An 11,850-nucleotide genomic window follows, 5' to 3' on the forward strand; every position below is an offset into this window, starting at 1 on the left:
TTATATAGCGCCGTCGTGCGGTTGCAGTAAAATTGCTCTCCTTGCACCCACAATGCCTTTTTAACGGATGTTCCACTATTGGGAAGCTGCTCTATCTTCTGCTATTTATTATCTTTATAGCTGCACTGCGCAGTGTATTTCCTCGGTCGTCTCTCTGAAGGTAAATAAACTGTACACGCGATTGAATGATGACGCATTGAAGAAATGTGTAAACGCGTCGCGCTGGCTAGCTGTTTACGTGTAGTTTTTGGGAAGGGAAGAAGTTGCTTAGCCTGAAGAATAAAGGAAAGTATTCATAAATAAACCTACTAGGCCTAGGCTAGTTCAAGTACTAAAAGGCATAATGAGTCAATATGATGGCTATACGTCGCCGGAGTACAACGACGATCAGAGTTTTAGGGCCGAGAAGCAAAATGAGTTCGAATACATAAATCCAGCTTCATCTAGGCCTAGCCAGCAAGTTGGCGATTACGACCAAGGGAACAGCAGTACGTATCGTCACCCTGGAGCCTGGCTCTGGGTCTCCTTGAAGTTCATTCATTCATTTGTCACATACTGATACTCACTCAGACTCTGCTCTATATGTAAACATAGTACATTTTAACAAAAACATTAATTTTTATTTTTTTCTTAAACTATGATTAATCAAGGTGAGGTATTTATACCTCCTTGTTTGTATTATTATAGTACAGTAATAATTTAGTAGTAGGGGCCTATTTTTTTTTTTTTTTACACTGTGGTTATTGACCGGAACCCAACGGCCCAGCGTAGAAGTCTGACACACTCCCTGCCCACTTTACACATTAACATGCTGCTAAACATTTTCCTTAATTGTATTAATACTGTTATTAACAAATGGCGTAAATATTTGTCTAAATGGTGTTTTTTTTTTAGTGTCAGGATCATTTGATACAAAAGTAGACCTTGGTGACATGGACTACGATGAAGGTCAAGGGCAAACACCTACTGCAAGAAAGAGAAAGGGTGCCACAAGTTTCCTCCAGAAAAAAGATTATGGCTGGCTTTTGGAAGTTGATGACGACGATGATGATAACGAAACACCTCTTTTGTAAGAACAATTGTTCTTCATATCGTAGTATATTTTTTATTGAATCTTGTTAAACATTTTTTTTTGCTATTGAAAATTTAAAAGTGTATATTTTACTTGCTATAACATGAATTTGGTATTCTTAATCACCATTGTCATCATCCTTATCGTCGTTATCATCAGGCTTCATTATGAATCATTATCACCATCATTATCATCACATCCTAATCTTTATCATTGCCATCATTGATGTAATTATAATTTTTAACCTGAGCTACATAAATTATTCAGTTATTACAGTATTACGGTATTGTTTTTATAATATATTTTTATGATTTTATCTTTTATTATTGTTATTACCTTTATTATCATGTGTTTATCTTGGGCTTTGATTCCTAATAAGATTATACCCAATTTCCATCCTTCTCTTTAAAAAAAACCATCAAGAATCATTGTATTTATTTAGTCCTGTAACAAATGCAGAGGTTACACAACGGATTACACTGACATTGGGCAAATGGACAATTTACTTACTTTTCAAGACCAGAAAACTCAAATGGTTTGAACATACAGTATCCACAGGCAGAGTGGCACTTTGATCTTGCAGGGCTGTGTAATTGGCAAACAGAAGTAGGGAAGACCAAGGGAAAACTCTGGACAAACAATATCACTTAATGGTGCTGTGGAAGTTGGAAGGGCAACTAAAAACAGACAAAAATGGATGTAAATTGTGAAAGTGGCTAGCTAACAGGTTATGGGACTGAAACTGATGATAATAATCATCAGTCCGAAACCCACTACAGATTACAGATTAGTCTAATTTTGTATTTTGATTTATTGTAGGGAGGAGCTTGATATTGATCTGAAAGACATATATTACAAGATTCGCTGTGTCATATTCCCGTGTTCATTCTTGGGCTTTAAGCGTCAGATAGTGAGAGATAGCCCTGATTTCTGGGGGCCACTTCTTGTGGTGCTCTGTTTCTCGCTCATCTCAGTGTATGGACAGTTTAGGGTGAGTGTTAATTGTTTGTTTCAGGATGTTAGAAATTACCATCTTTATAATCATCATAATGATCATTAAAATATCAACATTATTATTACTGAAGTTAGACTGTCTCAATCTTATTTTACATGCTAAATTGTTGTGCAATACCGTATCTGTAAATCAAACTTTATTGAACAATTTTTTAATGCCATTTTGGATTCAACTTTATAGGCAAGTTCGATTGTATATTATTATTACTATTGTTATTTTTATTATTTACGCAATTGTTACCCGTTGCGATTGGGTGCTACAATCTTTATTACTCCCGATTACCACGGAATCCGATCGCAACGAATCACAACGAATTCCACAGGCACTGTTTGGCTGAGGTCACTCAACATAGGCCTAGCCACCGGAGGCCTAGGCCCTAGAATGTAAAATTAGTTTGTGTTGGTCTGAATGCGTTCTTTGATTGCGATCGGGAGTAATCAGTTTTGGATTACCACCGATTACATCGCAACCGATCGCAACAGAGTGTAGTCTGAATAGGGTATTATTTTACATGCTAAATTGTTGTGCAATACCGTATCTGTAAATCAAACTTTATTGAACAATTTTTTAATGCCATTTTGGATTCAACTTTATAGGCAAGTTCGATTGTATATTATTATTACTATTGTTATTTTTATTATTTACATTGTTATTATATTATTATTTATTAGTATTAATCTATATTATTATTACATTAGTAATAGTAATACTGCAACTATTATTACTCAGCTGTAATAAATGCAACATAACTAAACACAACAGATGGCATCATTTACATATCAAGACTTGCCAACTGGCTTGCCACACGATATAAAAATACTCATTGAAGTTCAACAAGTGCTCTCATATCTAGACATGCCCTTCAGCACGGCCTCATGGCCCCTGCCCTGCAGCAGTAAACCTGTCCTCTTGCTCACAACCACACATTAGTTTATGCCCGCTGGCTGCTAGAATCCATCTAGTGCCATCATTTATATCTAGCCGCACCCACCATCTTTTAGCATACAATACACACCTCTAATTAACTGCAGAAATGTAATATTAACAGATTTTAAATATAGACAATATATTAACATAGGATCATTGTATTAAACTTAATTTTGATTGTAATTAGGTTGTATCTTGGATTATAACTATTTGGATCACTGGATCTTTAATTATATTTCTTCTGGCAAGAGTACTTGGAGGCGAGGTACGTTACTGCAATTCCTCATTTCAATTAGCTTTAACATTGCATTACAAACTTTAATTCGTTAAATTTCAACCGAGAAGGTATGATAATCTAAAGTCAACCCAAGGTGAATGTCTAGGTTTGGAGTGATTCTAAACAAGGTTTAATAAACCTCCGGGGTATGTATTATTGAGAAGCGTTTCTTGAGGGGGGCGTTTATTTGAGGAAGGCATCTGTTCGAGGAAGGCATCTTTTTTTGTGTGTGTGTGTGTGTGTGTGTAAAATGGATACATGTTTACTCAAATAAACTCCCCTGAATTTCACTGTAAATGTGAAACTACAACACATAATTACATCAAAATGTGTTATTGCATGATCATAAGACTTATTGATCCCAACCAGGTTAAAAAAAATGTAATTTTACTGGAGTAGAACATTAATAAAATGTGTTGAGAATGTTGCTGCTTCCATTAGTTCCATTGTTGCTTGTTTAGTCATTTAATTGAGGAAAAAATAAAAGCCTTTTGGTATTTATTTGAGGGATTATTATTTATTATAATTATTCGAAGGGGGAATTTATTCAAAGTGGCACGTTTATTCAAATAAATATGGTATCATGTACTTAAAGCTATTACTGTATATTTCAGGTGAACTATTCGCAGTGCCTTGGTGTCATTGGTTACTCACTGTTACCCATGATCTTCACTGGTTCCTTGTTACCATTCATATCATCTTTACATTACTTGGCCTTATTTGTCAAGGTATGTATAATTTCCATATCATAGAATAATATACAGTATGTGGTTTTTTAAAAATATTTTGAACCAGTTATGACAGAAGAATGTTTGGGAACATCCCAATAAGAATAAGGGGACATTCTATAAAGAGACACTTAAGTTATATCACAGTGATAATATTTATGCGGTTTCATACATTTAAAACCAGTTACAATACAGTAGAAACTTTGGGACACGCCAAAAGGAGACGCCCTATTAAGTTACAATTTTTTGGTCACAAATGCCCACCCAGATGATAGTACAATTAAAAACACATAAAATATAATGTAACTGTGCTCTCTCTGCCACACATTATACAGTTTCTTTTTTTAATTGCTGTCTGGCTTTAAATTTGCTTCTTTCATCAATTTACAATAATATTTTAAATAAGTACTGAAGTTTCAGGAATCGAAGGTTTTCTCTAACCATTATTAACTATTTTTTTTACTACTACAGTTCTTTGGTGTTGCTTGGTCATCGTACAGTGCTGGGTGTCTGCTGGTTCAGGATGAATTGAAAAACAGGAAACCCCTTCTTCTCTATCCCATCCTGTTATTGTACATATACTTTTTATCTTTATTTACTGGTGCATAAATAGGGATAATTACTGTATATAATTATTTAATTTTATTGGAATATTTTATTTGGTAGAAAATCCTGGAAAACAGTGTAACAAATATATAAAAAATATGAAAATGCCTATCAATATAATATAGATTCTTGTTTGAAAAAAATATATAATTATCTGAAAAAAAACTGTGTCAATAAACATGTTAATTTATGTGATGATGTGAACCTATAGCTTATATCAGGTACCTAAAATGTGGGATTTGATTTGGTGACTGGTGTAAAGCACACATAACATGGTTTTTAATGACTAGCTATGGTATAGAATTATAGGACCATCAGCATTTTCTCGAGTCTGTACTAAATTCACTGAAAATAGATTCTTTATAAAAATTATTATACAGTAATACAAATTAAGTATTCATATTTTTATATTGTGCAACTGATTATGAACTGAGTACGACTTAATGTATATATTCAGCTCTTTAATTTCAATTTTGGTTTTAAAAGGGAACTAGAAAGATAGAATCAACTTTAAAATCGTTTTTTTGGCAATTTGTAATATAGCACAATCTTTGGTTACAGTAGCTTACACTGACGTCACGTTGCTAAAAGGGGCAAATCATAATGGATAACTAGTCTATTATTAGTGGCATCAAAAATCCCCTCTAGAAAAAAAAATCATCTTTCTAGTTCATTTTTTAAATGTTTGAATGCAGTTAGAAGTTATGTGGTGTGCTGCAGCGGTAAAGTTTAGTCCGCATAAAAAAAAAAACTGTTGTATGGCCATATATAGTCATGGTGTGCCTATATATGGCAATGATGTGATGTCATGACCATATTTAGGCATGTCACATGTTTTTGACAAATAAAACTCTTCACTCAAGAGTTATGATGTAGGTGATTGATAGAGCTGAATTAAACCCCATGTATTGGAATCTGCACTTTGTGTACGATTGTATTGCATCTACAGGTCAGAGAAATTAAGTGCCTTGAGCAATAATTTCTGAAATGCATATTTGCACTATATAAATCCTCTGTAAAACATAATATAGAAAAGCTGATCAGTGTGTATGTTTCAAAAAGTAAAATGTTGTCAATTTTTTATAAATCATTTTGGAGTGAATTCAAGCTTTGATGTTCAGCTTTAACATATGAACTTAAGGCATACATTATTTTAATCTAGACACGAGACATGAATATGATCATGGTCTACCACACATAGACACCTGATTAGCTCCTGTAAGTAGTGTTAATATTTTGTAGATTATCTCTCAATTATATTTTAGTATCTGTAAAAAATATGTACAGACCCACACACCATTACACAAATCCGCCAAGACTTCAGTTTTTATAATTGGATGATTTTAAAGCTATGAGAGTTGCCTCCCCCAGTATGCTGAAAAAAGGCCTTGGACAATTGATTATAGAAGAATGTGTAACACTGTAAACCAGTTTATCTTGTACAATAATATTTATTATATAAACAAGAACTGTTGCCTTGTTCTTGTTAAACAAGTGCATTCTTAACCATCGATCGTTTTGTCAATAAATATAACAAACTGAAGTGAAGTCTCATTACTGTATTTTTGAAGTCTACATTTAAAAAAAATGCAAAAAAATGCAATACAACAATGTTAGCAAAGCTGTATATAATACAAGAGAACAAACATTTTGTTGTGCAATTTGGCACAATATAAATGCTAGTAAGTAATTAAAATAAAATAATGGAAAAGAATCAAAATAAATGTAACAGACAGTACTGTATATCTTTTATTAATCCACATCCAACAGATGTATCCAACAGGTAAACTTAGCATTCAAACTTAAGTGGTTTTACCACCGAAGTCGGCATGGAGTGTACAGCCCACTTATGCAGCACAGTACTAAGATCTGTGATCAGAATTAGGAAAGACCAGGTCTAGAGAGTCACAATATTTTTTTCATATTTACAGACCACTCAATCTACAAATAAAATAAATAAATCTGCCTGTTTAGAAACTTTCATTTAAAGGGCCAGTAAGTGGCAGCCCCACCTGTTCATATGGTAAAGATAGGTTCAAATTTCGTCTTGTCCACATTTATGCTATAGTTTTTCAATCAGAAGTTTATACAGTAGTTGTGCACTTAGATGACCAACTACTGGAGTATAAAAGCTATTTTCAAAAATCTATTACATTGGAGTTGGCACTTTAGTACATAATGTTAATGGGGGACTATAAACTACATCTTCTTTCTAGTCACCTAAAGTGGAAAAATAATGCATATGAAATTAAACACACTACTGTAATTATTAAGTGTACTACAAATTTTCAGTGGAACTCAATTTACCCTACATTTGTTAGGCCAAGATTAGGCAGCTTTTGATTTGCACAATGACTGTAGGATATAGAACGTAATGACGTCACTACAAAGTCATCTACATATGTGAGGACGTTGGGTCTGGATTCTAGGATGCAGTTTGGCACAAATCTATGTTGCGCAGAGAATGTAGGACAATCACCTATTAGTGAATTCGTTCTAAGGTTACGTTGTCGCGCTGATCAAAATCTCTTATTAGCAGAGTACTATTCCATCCCCAAAAGTACAAAGATACTCAATCTAAGTATTGAAATTAAGATCAGGAGGTATACCTTACAAATATGCATTATTTTTCCACTAATATCAAGCTTGCTGTATTTTATACTTGTAAAATGTGTTAAAAATTAGAAAATATATCTGGTACCAACCAATACAGAGAAATGCAATTTATTTATACATTTGAGCATAAATAAGTCCTATATCCAACTTATAATTAATATCTTTCTTGCAACCGAACAATAAACACAGAAGGTGGAAACTATCATATGAACACTTGTTCTGATGCAAAGCTGTCTGTGAATGGAAATACTATATAACTTGTTGAAAAGTAGAAAATAAGTCCAAAGGTGATGGATATTGGAAGGGCAGGCAAAGCCTTCTTGAAAATGGCCAGCAAAATCAGAGTCAGACATAAACCCTGCAAGATAAAAACAGATTTTGAAATATAAAACAATGAAGGATTGTTCTTTATAATTATAAATACATCAGACTTAATTTAGTAAATATTTCCTTCACCACAACAACAATTTAGTATAAAAATAAAAAGCCAAATAAACAACAATCATTATTTTAAAGCCATACTACCATTTAAATTTTTTAAATAAGACATTTAACAAAAACTAAAAATTAGAAGGGATAAAATATCTCCTTCAATTATTATTGGATATTTAAAATAATACCATTTCTATAGTATTGGCATATAACCACACATTTCTAGCAACAAATATCAGAATTTTCATATTTAAATATCTGTAAACCATTGAAAACTTGGTTTCCCTAACTTACTGAAATATAATACAATTATCATCGTATCAATGCTGCAATTAGTAAAATACTCAAAACAGTGGCGGTATCAAGGGGGAGGGAGAGACAGCTGGCCCAAGGGCACCACCGCCCCCTCCCCCCCCCCAATTAAAAAAAAATAAATGGAACAAATAGAAAATTATATTCAAATTTAAGTCTGAAAGTGCCATTTTCGGGACATCTAGGTGACAGAATCATAAACTTTCTTAACTCAGCCCAACCACAGTGGGGCTGAGGTGAACTAGACCCTCCATTTTTGTCCCTTCCTTGGCCCCCTCTATTTCGATGTCCTGGATCCGCCACTGAAAAGGTTTTTCGGTTTGCAAAATAATACTCTCAGAAAGATAACTTTAAATAAATTGATAATTAAATTAATAGAACTTACAATAAGAATAGCGACAAAGCAAGCGATGGTTGTGGTCCAGTCACCAGTAACCGATGCTTTTCCTACTAACACACTGTAGAAAATGAAATCTCCCAAACCAAGCTTCACACCTCCTATAAAAAAAAATACAAAAAAACAATTAGCATACAAATGCTCTCTCTCTCTCTCTGCAGTTCTCTATCATTTTGTATTTTACAATGTTTGTACTGCTAAAGAAATATAATAAAAAATAAAATACCAACAGTATCTAGTTATATGATGGAAAAAGAATCTTTTTATATCAAGAAATATCAACAGAATTGGAATCTTTTTTTAAATTGAAATATGGGTAATATAATTTTAAAAAAATATGAAAAGAAAGCTAGGCCCCTCTCTATCAAAAACTTACTTTCTTCTTCATCATCCAAATGTGGGTTAGATGTCTGCTGTTCCTGATCAGATGTTTGACGTAGGGCATTAACTGCCGCCCTAGCATCCTCAGAGTTTGTAGATCCCCTGCTGTTACTAAGCTCAGCGTTCTGCCTGTCTTGCCATTCATCGTCAAATCCCCCATCATTCTCTTCCTCTTCCTCATTTGTGTCCATGTTGCCTATAAGGTTAATATCTGTTTAAAAAGCAGAGTGCATGTTGTGTTTGAACAAGAACGCAAGCAAATGCATGCCAAGTAAAGTAAACAGCATTAACAACATTAGTAGCACTGCCGCTAGGGTTTAATCTCAGTTCTATTTACCCCCAGATTGATGTACACATTAATAACAATTAAATAAATATATTACAGTAATAATTTTACTGTAATTTTTATGTATTATTTATAATAATATATTAAAGTATTTTTTGATTGAGTGTATGTCCAAATATAATAATTATTTTTGCTGTATGGTTTTATTTATGTTAATTTTACAGTTATTTTAATGTTTTATGTACAATATAGTAAATACATTAAAAAGTATATTTTGAACGAGTACATTGCAAGAACTATATCCAATAATAATTATTATTTTTGCTGTAATTTTGTGGTTTTATTTACACTAATTATATATTTAAATAACTTTTAAAGAAATTCATTTCAATGCAACCTCAGAAGATTAGTAAAAAATATGGTATTTTTCTTTTTTGATTTTTATGAATTTTAGCGTACTTAAAAGATTATGTGTATGTATTTATTTATGTACACCGTATATTCTCACGCATAAGCTTAGCTTTGCAAATTACGATAGAAAAACTGGGGGGGGGGTCGTCTTACACACGCAACACGTCGTACAAAACATGAATTTACTACTGAAATGAACCTACAATGGTTAGCATGAATAAACGCAATTTTTAAATACGAGGAAGTAAGATTCTGATGAACATTTAAAAGCCCATTAAATGGTATTATTTGGAAGATTTAAGATTAGCCCTACATTTGGCTTCATTTTTAGCCAGCTGATGCAGGATCAACGCCAAAAAAAGCAGCAAAAAGTATGAATTTTCGATGGTAAAACAGGGAGGGGGCTGTCTTTTACGTGAGAAGATACAGTAATATTTTCTTATAGAATTTTCAAAGTCTGATACAGTATTCAGCTTCATGCTACACTGATCATTATGTTTATACTATTGGAATATTAATAAATTAAATGTGAAGAGCATAACAAAGTGGATAAGCCAGTATAAGGTGTAATTAATCTACCAATTAGCTGGCAATTACCATCAAGAACATTAACACATAAAGTATTAATATACAATTACATATACTAGCCATAGGTTAGTCAACCTATAGGTTAATAACCTACCACAACACATACACAAAAAACAAACATCAATAGCAAAAGCAACAATACTTCCCTGCAGAAGCATGGTCATTAGGAAAATCCAATAAAAAGGTGAAAAATAATTTTTGGATTGCAATCTAAAAGTTGGTGCATTGTGCATTTCAAATACTGTATACGTTGCAATGCATGCGCACTAATCAATAATACTGTGCAATGAACAGCTTGGAAGTATATTATAGTAAAATACTAAACATAGAATTTTATTATTACTATTTTTACAACCATATTTATAGAGGGTGACCCTTCTAGTATATCGTAGAAGGTGGGCTGATATTCAGGAGTCCCCTTAAATAAATAAAATACCATGATGCTTTATCAGCGAAATCTCATTACAAGGCTTTATAGGGAGTGGAGGTGTGTTTTAACCGTGCTGTCACAGGATTTGAACTCAGGACCCTGGGATTGTAAGGCAACCATTTTAACCAATATAGCTATAGAGAAATTGTCATGTGCGAAAATAATAGTTTTAAATTGTATTTTCATACAACATTCAGCAAACATTAATACGATACTAAAAAATAGGAAATAAAATCTAAATAGTAGCCAATCAATACATTGGCATGTTAACAAGACTTGAATTGAGAAGAAATGAAAAATATTACCTTTATCTGAGGAAAAAAATTAGAAAGTAAAAATATGTAAGTGACATAAAATTTAAGAAAAGCAACAATCAGTGGCAGCAACAGAGATTCTCCAACAAGGGGTCAAAGGTCCTTCACAGGGGGCCCAAAGTTCCCAGTGAGAGATCTAAAATCCATGATAAGGACAAACCCCACCTACCAAATTTGGAGCAAATTTTAAGAGTAGGCACATCTAGATGCCTGGAAATGGTACATTCATGCTGAAAAACTGGTTTTCAATCCAGTATTTACTGACAAAATGATTGGTTTTTTAACCGACAAGATTGTGGAGTTCCCTGATAGGGGTCCTGCCCCTCTGGAGACCCCAACTGGTGCCGCCACAGCAATACAGTTAGCTAGGTGACCAGCACAGTTTAACTATACGGTAATAATGATGATATACTTAAGTCTCAGATTAGCAACATACGTAATATACAATAGTGTACCAGTAGAATCTTAGGCTGGGCACTCCATGCAAACAACAGTCTTTGGCTGACGCGATTCCATGGAGAACGTCAATATGTGCATGCAACAAAAAATCCTTTTTTATGAAAATTTATTCGGGCAGCTGACAATCAGCAGACGAAGTTGCATCGTTAAAAACTTACAGGGAGTGGAGTAGTATTCGATGGCTGACAGTCGTACGACCGTCGAACAATGCAGTAAGTGCCCAGCCTTAGATTTAGCCACAGTATTACTGCAGTGACCGTGTACAGTCTCTGATACTCATCATTACTTTTCAAATACAATCAGCTAGTGAGTGTTGGCTAAGGCACACACATACAGATTTTAGACATTTGACTTAAGCACGGACAAACACGTCGCCATCAAAGCTGTGCCCTGTGAGTACCGTATGTGGATGTGGGTCTTCTACCAGTCTTTTGTCAGATAGTAGTACTTATTGGATATGAGTGCTGTGATGGTACAAAACAGATGGATCAGTCAAAGCCTCTCCTTTATTATAAAGAATTCATTACTGCCATCAGCACCACAGTTGCCATTGAAGCGGTGCCACCTGATTCATCCTGTAAGTATGTGGATGGTTTGAT

At 33.7% G+C, this 11,850-nt stretch overlaps 2 protein-coding genes across 8 annotated transcripts in view; one reads left to right on the forward strand and one right to left on the reverse strand.

Annotated features, from left to right (window-relative positions):
• The first annotated feature begins 137 nt into the window (after positions 1 to 137).
• LOC117113104 (protein YIPF4-like) lies at positions 138 to 4,735 on the forward strand. The gene is made up of 6 exons (XM_033256342.1): positions 138 to 488; positions 895 to 1,069; positions 1,892 to 2,063; positions 3,202 to 3,279; positions 3,906 to 4,019; positions 4,491 to 4,735. Exons 1-6 carry the CDS (start codon positions 344 to 346, stop codon positions 4,626 to 4,628), a joined length of 822 nt encoding a protein of 273 aa, XP_033112233.1. The 5' UTR covers positions 138 to 343; the 3' UTR covers positions 4,629 to 4,735.
• A 1,321-nt stretch (positions 4,736 to 6,056) lies between these two features.
• The window catches only part of LOC117113103 (presenilin-1-like), a 20,210-nt gene continuing 14,416 nt past the window's right edge, over positions 6,057 to 11,850 (reverse strand). For 3 of the 7 annotated variants that reach the window (XM_033256335.1, XM_033256340.1, XM_033256341.1), the window contains 4 exons: positions 10,784 to 10,789; positions 8,759 to 8,974; positions 8,371 to 8,483; positions 6,057 to 7,599 (listed from right to left, as the gene is read on the reverse strand). In XM_033256335.1, the coding sequence (XP_033112226.1) occupies positions 7,444 to 7,599; positions 8,371 to 8,483; positions 8,759 to 8,974; positions 10,784 to 10,789 (491 nt within the window). In that variant the 3' untranslated portion in view covers positions 6,057 to 7,443. Of the gene's footprint in view, positions 7,600 to 8,370; positions 8,484 to 8,758; positions 8,979 to 10,783; positions 10,790 to 11,850 lie in introns of all 7 variants that reach the window. The other 4 variants (XM_033256338.1, XM_033256339.1, XM_033256337.1 and 1 more) reach the window with 4 other exon arrangements.

Source organism: Anneissia japonica, unplaced genomic scaffold (assembly GCF_011630105.1).
Source record: "Anneissia japonica isolate Jap-2015-1 unplaced genomic scaffold, ASM1163010v1 scaffold287737_len543101_cov190, whole genome shotgun sequence".
Taxonomy (NCBI): Eukaryota; Metazoa; Echinodermata; class Crinoidea; order Comatulida; family Comatulidae; genus Anneissia; species Anneissia japonica.

Coding starts and splice junctions, on each gene's coding strand:
- LOC117113104 (XM_033256342.1), top strand. CDS start 344: ATGAGTCAATATGATGGCTATACGTCGCCGGAGTACAACGACGATCAG. Junction 489..894: donor TTACGACCAAGGGAACAGCA/GTACGTATCGTC, acceptor TTTTTTTTTTAG/TGTCAGGATCATTTGATACA. Junction 2,064..3,201: donor CAGTGTATGGACAGTTTAGG/GTGAGTGTTAAT, acceptor GATTGTAATTAG/GTTGTATCTTGGATTATAAC.